This window comes from Mesitornis unicolor, unplaced genomic scaffold (assembly GCF_000695765.1).
Source record: "Mesitornis unicolor isolate BGI_N332 unplaced genomic scaffold, ASM69576v1 scaffold27746, whole genome shotgun sequence".
Taxonomy (NCBI): Eukaryota; Metazoa; Chordata; class Aves; order Mesitornithiformes; family Mesitornithidae; genus Mesitornis; species Mesitornis unicolor.
Genome location: NW_010192116.1, coordinates 8609 through 33907, shown reverse-complemented (window position 1 = coordinate 33907; position 25299 = coordinate 8609). Strand labels below are relative to the sequence as shown.

General features: G+C 37.8%; 1 protein-coding gene across 1 annotated transcript in view; it reads left to right on the top strand.

The window, feature by feature from the left end:
• LOC104542602 (ribosomal protein S6 kinase alpha-5-like) overlaps nt 1-24669 on the top strand; it is a gene marked incomplete at its 5' end in the record, with an annotated part of 34376 nt that extends 9707 nt beyond the window's left edge. The window contains 5 exons of the mRNA XM_010186969.1: nt 531-749; nt 3453-3568; nt 4363-4470; nt 22102-22185; nt 24562-24669. Coding sequence (XP_010185271.1) covers nt 531-749; nt 3453-3568; nt 4363-4470; nt 22102-22185; nt 24562-24669 — 635 coding nt within the window. The remainder of the gene's footprint in view (nt 1-530; nt 750-3452; nt 3569-4362; nt 4471-22101; nt 22186-24561) is intronic.
• Nucleotides 24670-25299: the final 630 nt, after the last annotated feature.

Genomic DNA, 25299 nt, shown 5'->3' with positions numbered 1-25299 from the left:
TTTTTAAAACTCTGAAAAGACCACCTTTTGGTCCTGGTGACTATTTCTTTTACTGTTTGTGTTCAGAAAACTTTCAATTTTGAGTTAATTCCTCTAGCCTATTCTCATTTAAGTCCCGTATGGGAGCCTCAGAAAGTTCCTGTGTAAGAAATACTAATTGGAAGAATTCACTGGCTTTTCTGTGGGTTTTTGGAACTTCAGTGCTATAAAGCCAGTAATGGAAGCATACAAGTTGTGCAAATATGGGCAGACTGTTTTGAGGACAAAAAACCACTGTGTCTCTTAATTCAGACTATCCTAAAGTCTAGGTATGGGAATCTTAGGTTATTACAAAGGAAGAAATCATCAGCTTTTAAAATGTTTTTTAAATACTGAAACTCAGATTGTTTTTCCCACTCTTGCTGTGTTCAGTCACAAAGCTCATTTGGTTGAAATTTTGCTCAGAAAAGGTCAGTTGGAAACCAAGACCTGTAGTACAAATAAGTGACTTGTGGGTTTTTTTTAACATCCCACTTTTTCTTCTTTTCAAGCCTATGGAAAAGTGTTCCTGGTGAGGAAAGTAAGTGGCCACGATGCTGGCAAGCTGTATGCCATGAAAGTACTGAAGAAAGCAACGATAGTTCAAAAAGCCAAAACCACAGAGCACACGAGAACAGAGCGACAAGTGTTGGAGCACATCAGGCAGTCACCGTTTTTAGTCACCTTACATTATGCCTTCCAGACAGATACAAAGCTTCATCTCATTTTAGGTGAGTAGTTTTCAGGATTCAAGTCTTAATAGAATGAAAAAATGAATCTCCCCTTTTATCTCCTTAATGTTTTGTAGGCTTTTTTTCATGTGGTCTTAAGCACTGTGTTTGGAGATTGCATGGGAGACCATAGGAAGTAAAATACTGTTAATCTTCAACAGTGCCTGTGCTTGTGGTTTTCCTGTTTGAACTTCAGTGTGCTACTCTGACTTACGGTGGGGGAGAAAGTGCTATCAGTTACTTACATGCAGCAAAAAATGCATATGGCCATAAGTACCTAAACCAGAGAAATATTTTCTTGAACTTACCTAAAGGATGAAATTTTGATATGCACTCTTTTAATTACATGCTGCATTAGTTTTCTACAAAATTTCAGACAAACTGCTCCCATGAATGAAAAAATTCTTCATCTGTATGAATATGGGCATTGAAGTGCTTCAGTTTATTTTCCAAGCGTGCTGCCTTTGCGTATGTGGCACAGAGGTTATTGATAAGGTGGGGATCAAATGTGACTTTATTGGGATTAGTTGGTAGGAAAGAAGAACAAAGTAAGGAAATATTTAAGCAGGAGAAAGCCACCTATTTCAAACAAACTGCACATTTCGCTCTGAGAACACGTTGTATGTTGTCCTCAAATGTGATCTGTGTTTTTGAAATGTTCTGTCTGAGAGTACAGGTCTACCTGTCAACCAGTTAGTGCACTGCTTTAGCACTGAAATGCTGCAGACTGAAAGATCATATCAGCCAGGTCATTTTTCAGAATAAACGTGCTCACACCATGAGCGATGCCAGTTCAAGATGATTGCGCTTTCATAAATTTCTGGTCTAATTCCTTATAACGCTGAAATCTGCAAGTTATGGTATGGTTTCTTGCTGTAAAATGCTTGTGAGAATCCTTGCATTGTGGATCAGTTTTGTGGTGTATGCATTGTGATACTTCATTTTGGTAAGCTCTACTAGAAGCTTTCCTAAATCTCCACTTATGAGAGATGCTTGATAATGACTTACTGTACAGCAAACCTTATGAGGACATTCTTCATTCTGCTATGGGCTTTTTTAGGTCCTCTTTTTCCCTTCTTTTTAAGCAGAAAATGGGTATAATTAGAGGGGGTTTAAATTTTTTTAAATCACTTTTTCTAACAGTGAAGTTCTCTTCTACGTAACATGGCTTAAAGCTACCTTATGATTCAACTGGGCTTCACACCCTCTCTGACAAAAAAAATGTTTGTTGCAAGTTTTTTATGTCTCATTATGTAAATCTTTGTAAATAACTTCTTTAATTTAGTTCTGGAATTTATGAGCTTCAGAGGCTTCTGCATTTTTTGGGCAACCAGTCTCTGCCTTTGTTTTTGTACGCAGCTGAACTCGGGATATGAGGAACATGTAATTTCAGTTCCAAGAGGTTTTAGATTTGGAGCTTCTGTGCAATATTTAATAAAATTCTTCATGCCGTCAGGTTACATGTCAGTATGAGTTTAGTCTGGATCTTGTGCACACATGCAGCTGCATTTCTGCCAAATTACAGGGTTTGGAATTGATTCCAGTTTTTAATTTGGCTTTAAGCTATGATTGGAAGAACCAAGTATTGTGTCCATGTGAGTACCAGTTCTATACAAAGCTTGTGTCATGAGGTTAACCTACTAATACTTAAAAATATAAAGAAATCTGAACTGTCAGATTAAATTTATATTGAACTAAATGATTTTTTCCCAATTTTATCACTGTTGCATTTGATCTAGCACCAAGCCTTGAGGGCTAATTGCTTCATTGGGCTGTGGCCTTAGTGTTACAACCTGGATAGAATTAGGATTGCTCTGCCACTCCTGTGGCAGCTTTGGTTTGTATCTGTCACATCCTTAGAATGGTCCCTGGGAATTCACTTCTTTTCTGGTCTTATTTCTGATTAGAACTATTGAAAAAAATTGTTTCTGTTGTCTTTGTTTTCTCCATGATTAGAATGCTGAAGTTTTTTTTGAAGGAAGGAAGCAATTGTACAATGTGGGCTATTTATACTGTTATCTTTTTTTTCATGTGCTTTGCTGATCTAGATAAATAATCTTCCTCATGTTGTTTGATGCCGCTAATATTCCTTACCAAACAGAGTTGGAGAACTAAATAAGGAGAGAGATCTGAATGGCTATAATGTGTATATCTGCCTTCTCCTTCAAAAGTATTAATTTACATGAAAATGGTCCAGTCCTATAAGTATTTGTGTTATACCAGTGAATATATAGAAACAATATTCAAGAAAATGTTGAATAAAATGTTGTGGGGCATGTTCCCTACTCTGTATGTGGAGACCTCAAATACAATACAGGGGCTGTGGAGTTGCAGAGTAATGGCATTAATGTACACTGCCAACATAAACAGGTCTACCTCTAAAATGTGTTTGTGGTGCAGTGGAGTTCTGTTGCAATAATTACTTTTTTTCCCCTCTCCCTGACTGTGGCAAAACATGTGGATATTTGAGTTTTATTTTATGGTTTTACTGCGTATTTAAAAATTGTTTGTGTTTTTTCCATCAGTCCTTTAAGAAGGAAGTTGAGTATTGTACAACATAATGAAATATCACTGAACTACAATAAAGTAAAAATATCTGATCCCAAACATCTTATTTAACTTACAAACTAGCTATTACTATTCCAATAAGAAAATTAAGTTGTTAGAAAGTGAAATGATAAAGTTCTTTGTTCTACTTTTTAGACTATATAAATGGAGGAGAACTGTTTACTCATCTTTCACACAGAGAGAGATTCTCAGAAAATGAGGTGCAGATTTACATTGGGGAAATCGTTTTGGCACTTGAGCACCTCCACAAGGTAAAGTAACTATCCCAGTGCTGACTCTGTGGAACTATAACTGTATTCTTTGCACATGGTATAAAGTTAGTAAGGAGAACATTTTTTTTAGATTGTCTTAAACTCAGAGTAACTTTATCTAGCAGTGGGATGTTAGTTGTATAATTAGAAATACTTCCCAATGAAATGTCTATTTATGTGCACCAGATCAAGGCAAGGAGGTTTTGTCTGCAGTGTGAAGTGTGTTGTAATAGGCAAATGATTATTAATTTTTGGTCATCCTTATGTATGGTATATGTAAGTAAAACAAATTTTTAGTCAACTTGAACAGTGTTTGTGTTGCAGTGTTGTTCAGTTGTCCTTCTTTGGATACGATTAAACAGCAGAATTCTGAAATTTGGGAACAACTGTAGACATGAAAAGTGTTACGGTTTTCAGAGGCAGTAAGTAGATTTGTAGAGCATTACAAAGCATGCGTGTATGGTCTAGAAAATATTACAGAAGCATCCATTTTCATTCTTAATGTAACTGAGTTTTACACTCAACAGCAAGTTTTCAGTCACTTTTAGATTCAAATGATAGTGTGTTGTTTAAATTTTAAGACAATACACACTGTAATTTCTGAGAATTTTTAAGCTGCTCAAAGGTATTTCTCAAAGATTTTTAAAATTGTCTTTTTTGAGGTGCTACTTTTAGGTGTCAGGTTACCTTAATAATGGGATTTTTGCTAGCTTTGTATTTAAATGCATTCAACAATGTTTCCTTGATATGGTTACAGTGATTTGGAAATACCATTTCTTACATTCTGTTTGCAGTTGGGAATCATATATCGGGATATAAAACTTGAGAATATTCTCCTGGATTCTGATGGCCACGTGGTGCTGACAGACTTCGGTCTGAGTAAGGAGTTCCTTACTGATGAGGTGAGTATTTCAATCTCCAGTAACTGATCCAGCAAGATCATAAAGTCAGATTCTGTCTCATTGAAGTCATAAACTTCATAAATTTTGGGAGGGGAGAAAAAACTGCCTTTAGACTCTTAATAGAGCAGAATCAAGTAGTCTGCTTTACTGGGTTTTGATCTTTCAGCTCACTGGTCTTTGGCTTGCCAGTGCTGTCACACGTCTTCATCTGTTCTAGTTTTCTCTGAAACACCTCCTACTGCCCTTCATGAGCAAAAGGAGAGATCCACATAAGTCTGCAAAGCCACTTACATATCATTTTCAGATGCCTTTTAAAAAAATGCTTGACTGTGCTAATACTTTGCAGTGACTAGGCAAATGGTATGCTATGACTCTTCTTTATGCTAATAATAATAATTAATGTATTATTATCTTGTCTCTTTCTCATGTCTTTGTGTCACTTTTGATAAGCTTAATTGCCAGCTTTTAGGATAAAAGCTTATCTCTTATTAAATGGGTGCATAGTACCTAACATAGTGATCTCTGACTGTTGACGTTAGTTGTTAATTATTTGTAAGGTACAGTTTTCTCTCCAAATATGCTTTTTAGGTTTCAGAGGGTCAAAATTGTGCAGGATTTTTACTTCTGAGAGAATTCTCAAATGGCTGGATTTTCTCTTTCACTTTAGGTATCAGAGTATTGAAATCTGGGACTGCAGATCTAAAAGGCTTTGTTAGAAGTAGCGGAGGGGTTTTCTAAAAATAGGTAACTGGTAGTTTCCTCTAGAATATTTGCATTTCAAATGGAGCCTGGTGGGATTTGGGAGATAACATTTTAAGATACATGAAATGTTACTTTCTGTAGCAGGGAAGTTGTACAGCTCATGTCAGTATATTCCTTTTAAATTATATTGTGAAATCAAGAGGAGGTTCAACTGGCATGGCAAGGGATTAGCGACAGATTGCCAGACCAGTGCAAGAGAGGAAGTACAGAGATGCCGTTTTCAGTAGGAAAGGATAGTAAAAGGTGTGGTTAGGGAGAGAGGACTTGCTCAGAGTTGCGAGAGAAGCTGTGCTGGGCACAGGAGAAGTAAAGTGTGTGCAATGGTATTACTGCACCAGGGAGAGAAAAGGAGCAGGCCTTCAGCCTTTGAGCCAAAGTGTAATGAAGCTGAAATATTCCCTGTGACAAGAATGTCATAATGAGTCAGGACCTTCTTCAGGTCTCAAACCAGATGATTTTAGGAAGTACAGTTATTTCTCATCTGTGCTCAGTTTTGGGATGTCTTTTACAAGCAGTGCAAGGAAAGGGGAGGACTTGGATAAGCAGCAGAGATGCCTGTTTGCTTTTCCCACACTGAATCAGCTTCCTCTTTCTCCAGGCATTAAATAGAGCAGTCTTGCTGCTTGCTCATTTAATGTTGGTTCCTCTGACTCTAATCCATTTTGTCTTCACTATATACCTCGGAAATCTCTTCACTTACCCATATTTTTCTCTCATATTCCCCTTCACATTTTATATTTGTCTTCTGTCAAAGAAGCTCAGCATTTCTAGTGTTTCAATGCCAAAGTAATTGCAATTGTATTGTTTGCTTTCAAAATCTAGGAAATTGTCTGCACTTGACTACAGTTTTCATGTGTGCCACTGTAATTTAGCTACTGAACCTAAACATGATTCAAATTACCTATTTACACATAGAAGCTGACATTTCATATTGCATTCTCTGTAGACAATTCAGCTACTACTAGAACACTTAAAATCCACATTACAAAAGATGCTTAACTTGCTGAACCAATGTACTTAGAGAGGTAAAATTTGCCTATATAGTGCAATAGCTTTATATCTGTTTTTCATGCTCATTGGGTAATGCTTTTAAATAAAATTACACAGCTGCGTAAGTTGGATAAAAGAGTGTAGCATTTGCAGTTTAATCAGAGCAGTATGCTTGCCTTTCTTCCTCTTTCTTCACACTTCTGCCCTGGCCCCCCTGCTTCTTGCAAGAACTTTGCCATTAAAAGTATGTTTATACAAGTGGAATTTATTATAGTAATCCCCCCTCTTCAGATTGTATTTTCTGAAACAAAATTTAGTTTATTAAGAATGTATTAAAATTATCAGCAATTACAAGCACTGCCTATGTTTAGAATTCTTATCAGAGAGAATTCTTTACCCTGTATTTATGAGTTTTGAATGATTTTGTAGTCAGGGATACTTACTAGGAAACATCATGGTTCAATGGTTTCATTATCCCTGCTTTAATCTGATGGTTGTTAAATATTTCCAGGTACCTGAGCAAGTACAGAATCTAACAGAAGTTGTTTTATAATAAAAAGAGTGTACTGTTTCTTGAGTATAATAACTATAGCAGATTAATTGACTATTCAAGAATGAAGATATGGGAAGCTGCTTTTCCTGAGCACTATTGGAGTGAAAGGAGGCAAATGCACGTGACTTGTAGGAAAACAGAAACCTATTGATTTCTGCCGTGCAGCTACTGAACTGTGAGCGTGACGAGTGCATTGTCAAGTATCATCTTTGATTTTCAATTATTATGTGGAAGTGCTTATAGCATGCAAGAATTACAATTCCAAGCTGAAAACAGTGCAGTTTTAAGAGCTCTAAAGCATTTTATACCACTGTTTCGCTAAAATCTGAAAGTTTTCTTGTACAAGTGAAATGGCAATCTGGTTTTGCCTTTTTTTTATCTCTAAAATGAAGTCTGTATGCTTGTATTTGCATCAAAAAGAAGAAATAACCTGACTGGGATAAAGTAGTTGAACAAAAATGGATTTTCACATAGGGTAGGTCAATATCACAGGGTATTTAGGTATAAAAGGACTTCTGATATTGACATTTTCTTTAGTATCTCTTGAAGACCTACAGTTTGACTAGCCTAACTGTGGAGTGGGATTATGTAAGAGATTAAAAGATTAAAATTAATATTAATATTTAATATCAATTAAATACTTTAATTTTGATATTAAATTCTTTTAATATTAAATTCTGTGGCATTTGCATTCTTAGCCCGCGATTAATTTAGGGCTGGTCTTTCAGATTTGTAACTCTGAACTGAAATGCAAAGAAAATTGGGATAAAAAAAGATGCGTCAAAGTATAAGACTAAAATGTATCTCAATTGAGTTCCCGTCTAACTGGGATGTAGAATATATTTGCACATGACATCAATATCAATTATTACTGGGGGCATGGGGAATTGATAGGACTGACAGAAATTTCTACAACAGTGTGTTTGTTGCATCACTTCGATGTTGCTGCTTTTTTCAAGAGTCTTGTATTTCATTTACCTTTATTAAAAAAAAAAAAACAAACAACCAAAACAACACCCTAAGTTGGTTTTGGGATTTTTTGCCACCTTGTTTCTTGTGTAATATCTGCCTTCTGGATTTGTGACTTAAGCATATTTTCATCTTTTAATCAATTTAATTGTTCTGCTTGTATGCTGGAATTGTTTGGACTTGGTTAATGTCAGTTTAGCCTTGTCATCAGGTCTGGACTTCATCTTAGTGTTTATTGTTAATATGCTACTTCATTTTTAAAAACCTTTTTTTCCCTTTACATTACCTTTAGTTCTGTAGCTACACTAAAAAATGTACTATTTTTTCTAATACAAAAAGATCTCCATGTATACTAATCTTCATACATTTCATTGAATTATTATAGTAGTAATCTATTCTGTTGAACCATGCATAAAAATTAATACTTTTCGTGTTAATTAAATCTCATAAAGTCCACTTTCTTCCAGAGTATATTGAAATACTCAGTTCTTCTGCCTGAGTATTGAAGTTTTTGTTTGCTTAATGAAGTTGTGAAAAAATTATGTAGCAAATACTGAACATTGTCAGTCTTCAAAAAATAGATCTGAGAGCATACAAATGCTTCAGTAATACATAAGGGTAGATATTCTGTATGAGAGATGATTGAATTGTAGTCTAAGTCAGTTGAGTGGTTATCTGTGTACTTCTGCCTGATGTGTAGAATATATAGTTCCGATACTCTACTGTTCTCTCATCTGAAAATCTCTTGATCAGAGTTGCAAATTTAGTTATAAATGTCAGCTGCTTTTGACTGTTGAATTGTTTGGTTTAGTTTATGAGCTGGTTGAGTGAACATTTTGTTCTGGAAAGAAAATTAGGGTGTAATTTTAAAATATTTTAAGGGAAATATCATTAAAGGAAAAACGTTAGAAAGGTGGTTTGTCCACTCTAGGTTTTGATAGATGAAGTAGGAAGAGATTCATACATATTCTCAGAGTGTTTAAAGGGTGTCCAGAGCAGAGGGAAGTGGCAGGAACTCAGCTTGACTCTTATTTGGTGCTATATGAGCTGTCATTTCACTGCTAGATTTGCTGTGCAGGTAACTTTAAAAAACCCATTATAAGTGTCCAATTTCATTGATAATGTCAGATCATTGAAATTTGATAGTGCATCCTCTGAACACTGAGCACTCTCCTGCAAAGATGAGTGAGAATAATCCATACTGTGGGCGGCTGTTACTGTATCTGCATGTGTTTTAGTTAACCAGTTGTTCAGTGGTGTAGACACAGTTAGTTACAGGGAGTAGATTTACATTTCTGCAAAGAGGAAAAAGTACGAAAGTGTAAACTAAATAGTGACATTAGTCTGCAGAGGTTAACATTGATTATAGATCTGTCTGAACAATTAGTTATTATTTCCTTTATTTTGGAAAAACAAGTGAAGCAGTGGGAATTTTTTTTTGCTTTAATTGGTGTACTTCTGTTGGTGTTTGAAGTGTCCTGACATTGAATATTGAGAACATACCAAACACTACAAAGGCACATACCTGAAGGGTAGGACACATTTAATTGCACAAGCGGATTATCAGTGATCAGCTGCCTGTTTGTTCCTTAGCCCAAGAGGTATCCCTCTTTCTGTGCTTACCACAAAGGTGCTTGTGCTTTCCCAGTATGGAGCAGTAATGCAGAATACTGGAGCACAAAATACAGTATCCAGATTTTGATGCCAAAAATCTCAAAGTGCCACTTAAAATTTTTGCAAGACAGATCATAATTTCTTGCAGTGATTGCTCTAGGATACTGTTTTCTTATTGTAATATACCACTTAAACATGACATTTTGGAAATATTGATGTGTTTTTTAAATAGCCTGGTATCTTCTGTTGCATCTTAGAATAATATGTTGTTAGTCAGCTCAGGGAAAATTCTGTTGCTATTTTCCAAGGAAAATAAAGTAACTTTTCGAGGACAAATGCTGCCATCTTAATTATTCTTTTTTATCATAGATATTTTTTACTTCTTGAATTACTGTAAATATCTGACTTCAGTGAAACTTAGACAACCAGGTGTGATAAACTCAAATGACCAGAGATTCACAGCCGTGTGAAAATGAATTTAGAACAAGGTGGATTGCATTCAAGCAAAATTGTTTGCTCCTACTTCTCTACTTTTTACATCTGGTGGTCTCTGATACTATAAATGTTAATTTGGCATCTCCTATGCATTGTTGGTTTTTTACATTCTCTTTTTTAAAAAATAAATTTGTGAAGGCTTGCAGTGGCAGCAGCCAGTTGAATTCTTCCCAGAATCAGTACTCAGTAAAATATCTTATAATTTTGCCTCTCTTTGAAGACAGAGGATTTTTCAGGTTTTGCTTTGTATACTGCTCTTCTCTCTTTTATTGTTACTTCTCTCTCCTCAAAAGGTGATGCTTTAGAAAACAAATCTTCCAAAAATTGGAATTTTGAGAAGAACCTAGTGCAGAATGTTCATTTGGGATGACAGTGGTACATACTTGCATTCTTCCCACACAGTAATGTGCTGTTTCGGAAATTTTTTGCCTGCAGAACTGAGACTTTTTTGTTTTCCTTTTCCTTAGGTATTTGCTTTACAAATCCATCATCAGGAACTGGCTTAAAGAATTCCTTGCAGAATTACAATTGCATTGCACTGTGAAAGCAAACATACCTGTTGTATAACTGTGTGAAATGGATTTCTTGAACCTCTCCTTGACATTACATGAGGGCTTTGCATTGACATTACATTGAGTTTTGTTTTGGGGCCACAGCTGTAGAGGTTGTATGGTTCTTGGCTGGCATGCAGTACCAGGTTTGGCAGTTCTTGCCCTTCTTGTTATTCTGGCAGGGAAATCTCATTCTTCCCTGAAAAATTCAGTGGCCAGGTTTCCTGTCGGTTTTGGAAGTAGAAGTCATTAGAGTGTCTAGCTGTGGCATGAGGTATAGTAACCAGCATGGTATTTTGACTTAATTGACTTTTTCAGTTAGGAACAGCCACTGATATAGGATTTTTAACCATCAGGATAGGATTTTTAATTAATTTCAGATGACCTTAATTTTTTTTAATTTATTCTTCTTGAGATGACATTTCAAAGTGGTGGACCTTTGATCTGCCATATTGCAGACTAAGTCTAGTCTAAACTGTTACTTTCATACTGCAATATTCATTATGGTTTTTGTTGAATGCAACAGAGCAGTATAACCATAACTAGTCTACCTCTAAACATTTTTCCTTCTTCTTCCACTGACTCCTACAGAGCTCATAGTTTTGATCCTGAATAGAAGTTACAGCTACAGAAGCAGCAGTCTACAGCTGAGAGATTCTTTGTATGACTCTGTATTCTTTCTGTTACAGACAGCTTAATTACCCAGTGTAATGTCTGGATATTATGACCAAAAAGGCTCCCAAAATAATTTAAATTAAAAAAAAAAGAGTGAGAGAAAAAAGAAGAAACCAGTCAGTTTGGCATGTACTTTGTTGGAACAGGATTTTTGTTTTTCGTTTGAAATCTACGTCACGTCTTTGAACTGTGAAGAGGATGTTTCTGTCAACTTTTCTTTTATAAACGGAGACTATAATTATTGTTACTCTGGACAATTTAAATTATGGCAAAGAATAATGTTGCAGATATGATTTCTATGGAAACAGGTTTTGTTTCTTGATGCATTTTTATTTTTGAGGTAAATATCAATAAAATCACTTTCAGATACGATGATCTCTGAGGTTCACTTAAGGTAGGACACCTGTTTCTGCATGGAATTAAGGCTTTTCATTCTTTACTTGTGATTTTTCTGAAATACAAAATCCATTCAGCAGGTCAGCTTGTTAGCAGCACCTCTGCTATGTGCCCTTTACAGCATTGCAGGTAAATTACCATTTATGACAATACTATTTTCACTTATCCTATGGTCCTGTTTTTTGGATTAAACTTAACCAAGGGAACTCTAATGACTCACTTAATCGTGGAATCATAGAAGGGACCTTAAAGATCATCCAGTTCCACGCCACTCCTGCCATGGGCAGGGACACCTCCCACCAGCCCAGGTTACCCAAAGCCCTGTCCAACCTGGCCTTGAACACTTCCAGGGAGAAGGCATCCACAGCTTCCCTGGGCAACCTGTGCCAGTGTTTCACCACCCTAAATAACGAATTTCTTCCTAATACCTAGTATAAATCTACCCTTTTCCAGTTTAAAACCATTCTCCCCTTTCCTGTCACTATTCTCCCTGATAAAAAGTCCCTCCCCATGTTTCCTGCAGGCCCCCTTCAGGTACTGGAAAACTGCAGTAAGGTCTCCCCAGAGCCTTCTCTTCTCTTTTCCAGACTGAACAGTCCCATCTCTCTTAGCCTGGCCTCGTAGGAGAGGTGCTTCAGCCGTCTGGTCATCTTTGTGCCCTCCTCAGGACTTGCTCCAACAGCTTGATGCCCTTCTTATGTTGGGGACCCCAGAACTGGTTGCAGTACTCCAGGTGGGGTCTCATGAGAGCAGAGTAGAGGGGCAGAATCACCTCCCTTATATTGCTGGCCACACTTTTGATGTAGCCCAGGATGCCATTGGCCTTCTGGACTGCAAGTGTGCATTGTATGAGGTCAATTGTATGAGGTTCAACAAGTCTAAGTGTTCAGTCCTATGCTTAGGTCACACCAACCGCAGACTTGGGGAAGAGTGGCTGGAAAGCTGGCAGGCAGAAAAGGACCCTGGGGGTGCTGGTTGACACCAATGGAACATGAGTCAGCAGTGTGTGCAGGTGGCCAAGAAGACCAGCATGCTGGCTTGTCTCAGAAACAGTGTGGCCAGCAGGACTGAAGTGATTATCCCTCTATACTTCACACTGGTGTGGCTGCATCTTGAATGCTGTGTTCAGTTTTGGGCCCCTCGCTATGGGAGATATTGGGATACTGAAGCGTGCCCACAGAAGGGCAACAAAGCTGGTAAAGGGTCCAGAGCACAAGAATTATGAGGAACAGCTGAGGGAGCTGGGTTTGTTTAGCCTGGAGAAGAGGAGACTGAGGGGAGACCTTACTGGCCTCTTCAACTACCTGATAGGAGGTTGTAGCAAGGTGGAAGTTGGTCTCCCAAGTAACAAGCGATAGGATGAGAGGAAATGGCCTCAAGTTGCTCTGGCGGAGGTTTAGGTTGGATATTAGGAGGAATTTCTTTACTGAAAGGGTTATCAAGCACTGGAACAGGCTGCCCAGGGAAGTGACGGAGGCACCATACCTGGAGTTATTTAAAAGATGTGTAGATGTAGTGCTTAGGGACATGGTTTAGTGGTGGAGTTGGCAGTGCTAGGTTAACGGTGTGACTCAATGATATTAAAGGTGTTTTCCAACCAAATTAATTCTATGATTCTGTGAATGCTGGCTTACGTTGAGCTTCTCGTCAACCAACACCTCTCAGTTCTCCTTCTCAGGGCTGCTCTCAATGCTTTCGCCACCCAACTTGTATTTGTGCTTGGGATTGCCCTGGCCCATGTCTAGGACCTTGCACTTGGCCTTGTTGAACTTCACGTGGTTTGCACAGGCCCACCTCTCTGGCCTGTCAAGGCCGCTCTGGCTGGTATTTCTTCCCTCCAGAATGTCGAATGCAGCACCCAGCTTGCTGTCATCAGCAAACTTGCTGATGAAGGGTGCACACAATCCCACTATCCATGTCACCAACACAGATGTTAAACAGCTCCAATCCCAATACCAACCCCTGAGGAACGCCACTCATCACTGGTCTCCACATGGACATCAAGCTGTAGACTGCAACTCTCTGAGTGTGACCATTCATCCAGTCAGTTCTTTATCCACTGAGTGGTCCATCTGTCAAGTCCGTGTCTCTCCAATTTAGAGACAAGGATATCATGTGGAACAGCGTCAGATGTTTTGCTCAAGTCCGGGTAGATGGTGTCAATTGCTCTTCCCTTAACTACCATCACTGTAACGCCATCATAGAAGGGCACCAGATATGTCAGGCATGATTGACCCTTAGTGAAGCCATGTTGACTGTCACCTGTCACTGCCTTATTTTCTCCGTACCTTAGCACAGTTTCCAGGAGGATCTGCTTCATGGTTGTGCTGGATACAGAGTTGAGACTGATCAGCCTGTAGTTCCTCTGGTCTTTTTTTCAGTTCTTAAAAATTAGGATTATTTTTTCTCATCAGTGGGAACTTCACTGGATTGCCACGACTTCTCAAATATGATGGATAGCGGCTTAGCAACTTCATCCACCAGTTCCCTCAGGACCCATGGACTTGTGTGCACCTTCAGGTTCCTTAGATGGTCTCAAACCTGATCTTCTGTAGTGGGCAGTTCTTCATTCTCCCAGTCCCTGCCTTTGCCTTCTGTGACTGAGGCAAAAAAGTTGTTGGTTGCCTCAGCCTTCTCCATATCCCAGGTAACCCTTGTTTCCTTCTGGAAAGGGCCCATGTATTCTCTAGTCTTCCTTTTATCACTGATGTGCCTATAGGAATGTGTCTTGTTGCTTGTGACATCCCTGGGCAGATTTAATTCTGTCAGGTCTTTAGCTTTCCTAACCTGATCCCTGGTTTTTGGACAATTTCTCAGTTTTCCTCCCAGGCTCCCTCACTTTGCTTCCACCCTCTGTAGGCCTCATATTTGTGCTTGAGTTTGTCCAGGAGCATCTTGTTCATCCGGCTTCCTGGCGTTTTTGCCTGACTTTCTCTTTGTTGGGATGCATTGCTCCTGAGCTTGAAGGAGGTGATCCTTGAATATGAACCAGCTTTCCTGAGCCTCTCTTCCCTACAGGGCTTCATCCCAGGGCTTTATCCCATGGAACTCTACCAAGTAGGTCCCTGAAGAGGCCAAAGTCTGCTCTCCTGATGTCCATGGTAGTGAGCCTGCTATGTGCCTTCCTCTCTGCCCTCCTAATTGTTAAGCTATTTGATTATGTGCCTAGAATATTTTATATGAATACAGAGTGCAAGGAAAGGAAAGTCCAAGCCAATTTAATAGCTGAGAAATGTCCTTTTCCTAATATTGTGTAGTTTCCATTTCTTGAAATTCTTATAGTAGAAATTATGTACTCTAGGGTTTAACCAAGCCTTTTGATCGTATCCTACCATTGCTTCTATTAGCAAGGAATTCCTATTAGAGAACCCATACACTAATTAACAACATTTAGAGAAGAGTAGCTTTGGGGATTTGTGGTTTTTTTGAAGTTGCAAAATTGATTTAAGGAGTCAAGTTTCATGGTTTGAAGAAATACGATAGTAGTATGGTTTCAGAATGTGTCACATCTGATGTCCAGGATAGTGGTCCAGCTCAGTTAAGAACAAAGTATTTGTACGTTAAGTGGTTGGGGAACAGAAGCAGTCTGTTCCCTTTCAAAGGTGACCTTTCGTGTAGTTGGAGAATGGGGTCTTAATTGTGAATGCTGAAAAGAATGGTTTCAGTGAATACTTGGCTAATCCTCTGGCTAAAATATGTTTGCACAAAGATCGTTGTGAATAAAATAGGCCATAGGATTGTAGGATCCAAGTGTCTGTTGGCCGTATATTTAAATGCTAAATAATAGATCTACAAATGGCAGAATGACTGTCTTAAGACACTTGAATGCTTTCCATATCAGCATTCACAGTTTACAAGATAATATCATAAATGCTCAAGCTCTGAAGCATTTTCCCAAAGTAGTATTTGTATGGTAAATAGGTGCTCTCCTTAGGCTTGATGCACACATATAGAATGGTGTCCTTGGAATATGCCATAGTATTCAGAGCCAGATCCTCTAGACAGAGCATCTGGTTATTCTTTGCAGGTGTGGTGTTTTGTTTTACCTATGTTCCTATTCTGTTTGCTGGCTTTATCTCAACCCTTTCCAGCATTCACACCTGTGTAGTCTTCTTTTATGTTTTCATTTGTGTGCTTTGCTTTAATGTGTGTTTGGTTTGTTCCTGAGGCCTCCAAAACAAAATCTTGTGGGTTCGTAAGACTTGGTTCCATCTTTTTTCTTTATTTTTGCTCCCATTTTTCCAATGGTCATATGGCATGCTCCAGTTTGCTCCGTCTGTCTCATGTACAAACAGCCAATTTGGTAACAGATGGGGGCATTTTGTGCTTAATGCTTGTACAGATTGTATGTTTCTCTTGATGTAACTTCTAGTTACTGGGAGAAGTCTAAACAGAAATCTTATTTTCTTTAGTATTCAGCAGCAACATATTGATGACACTGTTGACTCAGGAGGTACTGAACACATCAGCCCTTACATGCCTGAATCTTGAACCTTTTAGTGTGAGTCATCTTTTGCTCTAGGGCTGCTTTGGAGCTCCAAAAGTGTTCTCTCTACTTTCCTTCAAGCTGACTTGGATGCTCTGTCTGTCATGCTATGAGTAAGCACGACAATCACAAGGTGCACTTCCCAGTTACGCAGATCTCGGTTTCCAGAAGTTATAGCTAACTTGATTTTTTTGAGTCCCTGAACTAAATGATATTCTCTACTTACTGAAGGAGTTACAATGCAGTGTAACAGTCTCTTAGGATCTTGTCCTCTGCTCTAAAGATGACTTTTTTTTCCCTTAAAAATATTAGTTTCACCCTGACATTCAGGCAGTTGGCTACCTGTGTCTTCCTGGCTGAAGATGACTTCAGCCAAGTATTAAAACACAGTTTGTTTCTCAGATGCTGATCTTTGGATGCATGTGGTAAAATAATACAGGCCTTTATTCCCCAGGTGTTTGGAAACACCTGTCCTGAGTCTGTTATCTCTATTTCATTGCCCAGTTCCCATGCCCTTTTGGTTATGTTAGGACGTTGCATCAGACATTTTCAGTGTACCTGGGCTGTGTGAATTTTTTTGTGGCACAGGAAACTAACACCATCCTTCCAGCACAGTAATTACTTAAATCAGACAAAATGGAGCAGCCCTTTGTCCAAATATTTGACTGCCAAAAGGCAGTTTGGCCCTGTAGAGGTGAGCTTTTTAGGAGCATGTTGTGCATATGTGATTTCTTGTCTCTCCTGAAGTCTCATCTAATTCCTGTGGTTTACTTTGTAATTACAGTTCTTGTTCCACATTCTGTGTTACAACCTGTTGAACAGTTATGAGTTCTAGTAACTGTCTGAGCTACCAATGCATGTGTTGCTAAACTGAATTTGCACTGCTGTAGACTGAGATGTTTAGTCTCAAAGACACATCCTTCTATTATAGTAGTGACTGTTTCTGATAGGCTTTTGGTGTAAATGTGCTGAGTTTGATTAGTCTCTGCAGAGAAATGGAGTTTCTTCCTCTTGCTTTTTTGTCACTGCTAATGTGCTTTTTGTACTTGAGGAAGAAGCTCATTAGGGAACTCCAAATGTGTAAGTCCTCTCTGAGAAAAAAAGTTTACATGTCTAAAACTTCAGGTGGTTTCTGTCAGCACTTTTGATTGAATTTTGGAGTTAGGTTTTTCTCTGGAAATTTTGTAATTGTGGTTAGCCTGCCAAGGTCAGTGTACATAGTCTTAGCAAAGAAGACACTGCTGAGTCTTTTTCTTCTGTGCCAAAATGACTGTCTTCCAGGACCAATGCTAATCCACATTACACCTCTCCATCTTGGACAGTCACAGAATTCTAATGCTCTGTTGAAAAGCTGCTTGGTGGCTAGGTGCTATCAACATTTCCTGGTTGGAAGACAAATTATGCTCTCTTTTTTGATGAAGGAAAATGAAAATAGGATGCTAAAATAGATAACCTGGAGAAAAGGCTGCAGGGATCATACAGACATGGTAATGGAAGTGCTCTAGCAAGTTAAAACAGTTATATTTCACTGAAATGCTCAGAGCAGTCAGAATGATTGCAAGAAACTCAGAAAGAGGGTGGTGCACTATTCTTTATATTGCTGTAAGTGGCGTAGGAAATGTTAGAGGTCTAACCAATGTGTAGTACTAGAGAATTGATTAGGAAGACTCTGGTAATATATATAGGCACATCCACAGTGTCAGTGTGTAACTCATCACAGAGAGTAAGTGTTAAGGGAATATAACTTGCTTGTCTAATTTCACAGAGGGATGATTTAACAAAGTGAACTGCCTGGCTATCCAGGTGAACCTACCAATGTCCTCTGATCAAGAACTCTAACAAAATTCTCTTTGTATCAGTGGCTTCATGAAAAGTTGTTGTGCTCTTAAGCAGCTAACTGGTTTGAAGAAGCCACTTGTATACCTTTACTAAAACCTATGCTATTGCATTCAGGAATGATGCTGAAATTGGTAAAGAAAATAATATAAATAAAAACCAGCTATTGTGTGCTGGAAGACAGAAGACTATCGCTGCATTATTTGTAAACATGGAAGCACTGCTGATTGGGAACAAGCATAGTGACAGTCTTTCAAAGACAAGGTCGATATTGTCACTGAGTTATTAGAGATGGGTTAGCCACACTTCAGTTTCCTGCTGTCAGTATCTGATTGCTTGATGTTCTGCAGTTCAGAAGAGGGAACTAGTGTTTAAAGCATGCATGCTGAGTGAGGGAAGAAAATGAGCGTTTTTGCGTTACGTAGAACATTCTTAAATATTTGCAAATGTTCAGTGAGAGTTCACCTATAGGTAATGCAAGTTCAGTTGTTGCTTAATAACTTCCTTTCTTGTATTAGATCTCATAACAAGAAAGTATTAATATGAATTCTAGAATTTGGATTCATGTTATAAAGTTGAATGAAATGTTAATACAAAATGAGGTTTGGTTGTGGTTTTTGAAATTTCTGGGGCAGGCCACATGCTTGATTTATGAGTGAAATGTGTTTTCACAAATGAATGGTGAAATAAAACTTGCAGTGACTTTTTGTCACAGTATCACAGAATGGTTGAGCTTGGAAGGGACCTCTGGAGGTCATCTGCTCCAACCAGCCCTGCTCAGTCACCCAGAGCCAGTTGGCCATGACTGTGTCCAGATGCCTTTTGAGTATCTCCAAGGAGGGAGACTCCACCACCTCCCTGGGCAGCCTGTGCCAGTGCTCAGTCATCCTCACAGGAACATTCTTCCTGATGTTCGGAGGGAACCTCCTGTGCCAGTTTGTGCTCGTTGCCTCTGGTCCTGTGACTGGGCACCACTGAAAAGCGCCTGGCTTCCTCTTCCTTGCACCCTCCCTTGAGGTATTTGTACACCTTGATGAGATCCCCCTGAGCCTTCCCTTCTCCAGGTGCAGCAGCCCCAGCTCTCTCAGCCTTTCCTCATCTGCTCCAGTCCCTGCTCCAGTCATGTTTCTGGCCCTGTGCTGGACTCTCTCCAGAATGTCCATGTCTCTTGTACTGGGGATCCCAGAACAGGGTAAAAAAGGAAACTGTTACTGGAGATAAAAATCTTTGAAAATGGTTTTAAACCTGCATGTAATGCATAATATTTATCAGTGACAAATTTACACAAGAGCTCCTGGTGATACTATAAAAGCTGTGTCCTGTAGGTCACAGATAGATATAGTTGGTGTGACTTGTGAATTAATAGAACAAAACATAAATACAGGTGTCTAACAAAGAAGTATCCTGATTTTGTGACTTACCTGTCTGAAGTCACGACTTTCTACAGTGTCTTATGAAGGCAAATCTGTGTCAATTTTTAGTTGAGTCAGAATGCTTTGCTTTCAGAAAGGATTTATTTATGTTCTGGAGAGTGCTGTGGTCCTTAAAACTTTTTTGTGTGGTTAAATAAGAAACTATAAACTTCCTGTGAGGGTGGCAGAGCACTGGCCCAGGCTGCCCAGAGAGGTTGTGGAGTCTCCTTCTCTGGAGACATTCAAGACCTGCCTGGACGCCTTCCTGCATGACCTGGTCTGGTGATCCTGCTCTGGCAGGGGTTGGACTGGATGATCTTTCGAGGTCCCTTCCAACTCCAACCATTCTGTGATTTTTTTTTTTTGTGATTTTTTTTTTTTTTTTAATGGTCAGCCTGTATCAGCCAGGAGCTGGTTCCAGCAGGGCTTCTGGAATACACCACTAGTGTATGTAATGGCAAATCAGTGGTGTTTGGAAAGAAAATGCTCAGTGAGTCCATGTTTTTCCTACCTAATGCTGAGTCCCAGTTTGCTACTTAGTTTCTGGCTAAGAACTCTGCTTGTGATAATCATCTGCTTTATTCTTCTTGGCTCTGTTTAGCCTTGAATTTCAGCAGCAGACTGCTTCTGAACTCAGAAGGAAGCAAGAGCTAAAGGATACAAGTACTTACCCATGTGGATTAGAAGTTGGGCGTCATTACAAACATATCCCAGAGTGTTTTCAATTTATAAATGCCTGTTTGTGACTTACAGTGTGAGTTTTCAATATTGACATTTAATTATAAGAAAAGATTTAAATGATACCCTACCAATTTTTTTAAACCAAAATATCAAAAAAATTTTTTGGGGTTTTAAATGCTGAGTTTTGCAAGGCACAAAAAGAATACCTCAGACATGAATTTAAGAAAGAAGTAAAAGTAATCTCCAAATATTGTTTCAGAAATTTTATCTTTCATATTAAAAGCTAAAATGATTGTAAAAGGTAAAAAAGTTAAAAAATAAATATAATTTAAAATCAGAACCAGCAATTATGTATAGTAAAGGTTGTAATTGTTCCTCAAAAAAGCTACTACTAATAATTCTGGGTGTTTTAAAAATATTTTAGTGGACCTTCTCCCCAGCAAAAGGTACCTGAGATCGTAAGGGTTCTGCTGTACCACTGTATACATTCATTTACATCTCCCCAACCTGGTTCTGGTCACTGTAGTATCTCGTAGCCTACCTTTATGACACAGCATGGAGACAAAAAAGCCATAATTTTGCAGGTATTTTGCTGAATTTGCAGCTAACTAAATGATAATAGTTTTCATCCATTTCTTTTGATATATTAGTGTTATAAATTGTTTTCATAGATTTGGGGGATTGGACTGGATGATCTTTTGAGGTCCCTTCCAATCCCTAACATTCTGTGATTCTGTGATTTCAGCTTGGCTGCTTTATCTTTACTCTTTGGACACGTAGCAAGTGAAGAACAGTTTTTTGGTTTGTATTTTTCAGTCCCCTTCCTTTTCCTTCTTCCCTTCTCCCTCCCTCCCAGCTGAAGGACAAATGACCAAAAGGATATATGGATAGGTTTAGATTGGCTAGGCCAGGATGGAGGGCTAGGAATTTCCGATTTTTTTTTTTTTTTTTGCTTTTTATCACACTTTTTTTTTTTAGATAACAGGTACTGGAAAAGATAATCAAAGAGAAACAATAGTTGTGTCAAAAGAAAGTGGAATCTTGAAAAGTTTGTTATTTTATGGTTTTGTCTCAGAAGTTATTATTTCCACTTAATATTTGAACAAAATGAGGCCTATAGCTATTTTGAACTCAGAATTTTCCTCCAAAATTCCAGTCACAGTATATGTATTTTAATAAATACAGTTTAATAGTATGCTGTTGGACTGTTTTAATTTTTATGCCTCAGGGTAGCACTGAGCACTATTTCTACTTTTAGCAGCTTCCTCTCATTAGCGTAGTACACTCTCTTATATAGCACCTGTTTTAAACTCCAAATCTGAATATACAAATGTAAAACCTGACTTTTGAAATATTTGCTTTTTTGAACACTCTTCTTTAAAGGACCTATCAGGATCTCTCCCCAAAATGCTAGAAGCTTGAAGGATAAGGGAGGAACAATGTTGCATGGCCCAAACACATGTGCTTTCGTCTTTAGCAAGGTACAGCATGACCTCATGTTGGCCTCAAAGGTAAATCGCTCCCAGGGAACATTATACATGCCTATGAAAGCAGCTTAGTTTTGAGCATAAGCCAGACAATAACTTCAGTGTGTAGAATAAAATGCAATCTACGACTCTGTCTGTCTTGTCTGTCTTTCTCTTTCTCTCTCTTGTCTCTTTCCAAGTCTCTTCTTGAGAGAATGTTGTGTTTTTATGTATGTGTGTGTTGCAAAAAAAATTACTTTTCTAGAGGACATAATAACTTCCTAAATACGAGGAACCCAAAGGATCTTGTATCCAGTTTAGTCAAATTGTACATCTCACAATGAAATGCTCTTTTTAATGGAAATATTTTGTTTGCTGTCTAGAGTATTGATAATGCAGCCTTCAGAATGTGTCTGTATTACTTTGGGGAATCTTGTCTAGTTCTGAAGTGTATAGATCATTTAGACTTATGGGAAACATTTTAAATACCAATATGTTAATTTTTGTGTTCTTATCTTAGACTGCCACACAAACCTACGACATTTTATTTTTCGTGGAAGACTGTAAATGCTCTGTAGCGTTATGTGGTACGTCTCTGCATATGATGAAATGTGATTTAGCTAGCAGTTCTGAGCTATTTGGAGAAGAATTGCTGCCAGCATCTTGGAACTGTTAGCCATATCTGTCCCATATGATTTGTATCATGTAATTGTTTGATGCGAACTTTATTTTCTTTTTTTGCTAGAATGAGAGAGCATATTCCTTCTGTGGAACAATAGAATACATGGCTCCAGATATTGTAAGAGGAGGTGATACAGGACACGATAAGGTATGGTCTATCTGAGTTTAAGTTAATTCTTTAGGCAACACTGCTCAGCTCAAGGAGGTTTTTGTGAAATGTAATAGTGTCTTATTTAAACATGCTTTATTTCAGGTTGTCCTAAGATAGATTATTGCTTATATTTAAAAACATCAATATGATGTATTTTTAGTTTCTAGTCTTAAGCAAAAGGGATATTTATAAAGTTAGTGAGGCTTATTTGTATTCTATTCAGAATTGTTTCTAAATGTGCAGTGGGACAAAAAATCTTAGCTGACACTTCCTTTTAAATAAAAACTGTTTAGTTCAGAGTGGAAAAGATTGCTTTATGGCTAATTCTGTTATATTTTTTAAATTGTACATCAGGGAACATATTTCTTGAAGTATGGAGTGGGTTATTAATGTTTATAAATGTTCTCAGATTACAGAAATTCTGTTTAGCTTGAGGCTCAAGTTTTTATTATGAATTGAAGTGTCAGTAATTGATGGGAAAGATCAAGACAACTGTAATTCACAGATGGTATTTGAAACAAAAAAAACCCCTACTCCCCAAAAGAATTGTACAATATTCCTAGATAAATTACTGTGATTACTCACTATTCTGTGAAGTTTTGGAGAATATTTAATCTCTGGGTGTTTTTGCTGTCTTTCTGCTGAGGTTCATAGAATAGAATGGATCTTGGTTCCCCTTGTTGCAGCCTTTGTAAGCACTTGAAATTATGTCACCCTCCATCTCCTTTTTCTAGAGCAACTGGACTCAGCCTGACTTTGTCTGAGAAGGTTCTTTCTTCTCCTTCTCTGTGCATTCTGCTGCTCTTCTGGGCTGAGTTCACTTTTGTGTTTGTTGACATAGGGAGCGCTGTAGCAATCACAAGAGTTGGCAGTTTGCAGCACAGCAGAGTGATCACCTCCCTGATTCTTCTCTTACACATAAATCAGAATGTGCTTGGTCTTTTCCCTTAATCATTGTTTCACATCTACTTTGTATTCCACTGTACCCATCATCTTCTGTACTGCCTGCCTAGTCATGATTAAAAATGGAATTTGACAAACTTCTGCTCTTTCTTGCACTTTATTTGTTAGATGAGACTTGCCAGTTTCAAAGCATCTCTCCAATGCATGAGTCAGTTTGAATTGTGGTTCTGTCTTCTCAAGTGCTTACAAATTCAATATTGTTGCTGATTTAAAGAGGGATCTCTGTTCTGTTATCTTTGATTGGTGCTATCTGATACTTTCATTAAATGTAGCGCAGAGCCATACAATATCCTATAAGAAATAGCTTCACAGTTTGATACCAAATGTTGGCTGATAGATAAAGGTGATTTTTCAGTTACCTATGTGATGTTGATTGTTTACACCACACACTCTGCCTCACCATTGCCACAGTGTTAGAAGGTTTTTAGTGTATTTCATATTTACTGCCTATCTAGCAACTCAAAGATTTTATTTAAGAAAGAGGAAATGAGATTGCTTTAGTGTGTTATACTCCTGTTAATCAGTGTTTTTGATTTGTCAGCTCTTCTAGGTAGCTGTATTGTTTGTCTAAATGGCTTGCTCTAGTATTTCAGTACTTATTTTTATAAAGTTTGATTTCTGATTCTGCAAATTCTCCTTTTCATTTGGAAAAACACATGCCAAGAAATTCTCCTGGGATTTTCTCTGATAGCTGTGTATTTGCCAAGATAATTACTGTACAGGGACTTCTTTGACTAGTTCTTGTAGACACTTTTAGCTGAATACATGAAATGTCAGATTTTATGTGTCTTGAAACAAAAAACCTAAAATATGAGGCCAAATTGTCATCATTTCACTGATTGTCTTACTGTATGGTATTAGTGTTGTCAGCATAAGTAAAGCAGGACTTCAGTTTCATTGATCTGCAAATTTCATGAAAGCAAAACTGAGAAGTTCAAACACCTGTAGTAGAATTAATTTCGTTGGTGACTGAATTGCTTTTTGTTGTTCTATAGTAGCATCTTTTCTTTTGAAAGGGAGAAATATTTTGTAAGTTATGAGGTATCGGAGATATGAATAATATGATTAGTATTTGGGAAGCCAAAGATCACATGTGTTATGAGGGAATGTAAGATACAGTTCCATAGCATTTTCAGGTGCCCTGGTTAACTGAAACTCTTCAATTGTGCTGTTGAAGTTCCTTAGTTGAAGAAGCTAAGTGGAGACATTTCAAAATAAAGTTAATTAATCATAGAAAATACCTCTAATTGGTACTGCAATTACTTATGCTTTATTGTATCCAGGTTTACCTTTATGTTGATAGGTGAGCTCTTCCTTTGTTGGTTGCTTTCTGGGTGCATTGCTTTGTTCCTTCTTTTGTTAACAATTTTACTTCAACGTATCACAACATAGATAATTATTGTTCTGTAGGCTGTTGATTGGTGGAGCGTTGGTGTTCTTATGTATGAATTATTGACTGGAGCATCACCATTTACAGTTGATGGAGAGAAGAATTCTCAAGCAGAGATTTCCAGGTAAGACTCAAAGCAGTAAAGTGTATATGCTTGCTCACAAAGTGATGCTTATGCCATAATATATGTTTTGTGAGAATTTTCATCTGAAATTTAGGAAGAAAGTGCTACCAAGGCAATCTTTGAGGTGCTCCAGTTCTGCTTAACAGAATGACATCTGGAAGCAGATAGGTTTTACTAACCTCAGCAAACTATTAAAATAATAGATCTGATATTTACAACTGACCTGTTTTGTTTAAACTGCTGTGGAATCACAGCTTTGTAGATATTCAACCCTGATGCATGTTTTCTATTGAAAAGGAAGTCAAATGAAATATGAAATTATATGTAAATAGAATTATTACATTCACAGTCTTGATACACAATGAAATATATACATATATTAAGCTAGAGAGATTTTTGTTAACTCTTGCTAGATCATTCTGTCAGACTACAGGTTTAAAGTGTCAGGATGTACTCTGCTCCCACCTTTTTTGTCACAGGTAATATTTATTTTATTAGTGTGTAACGTGAAACAAAGCACGTCATCTTTTCTAGCCATACTTGCATATCTGAGAAGAAATGAATATGATACTTATGGAAATGAAATAACCTATACCATTCTTATATTTTAACATAAACTTTTCTTGACTATCAG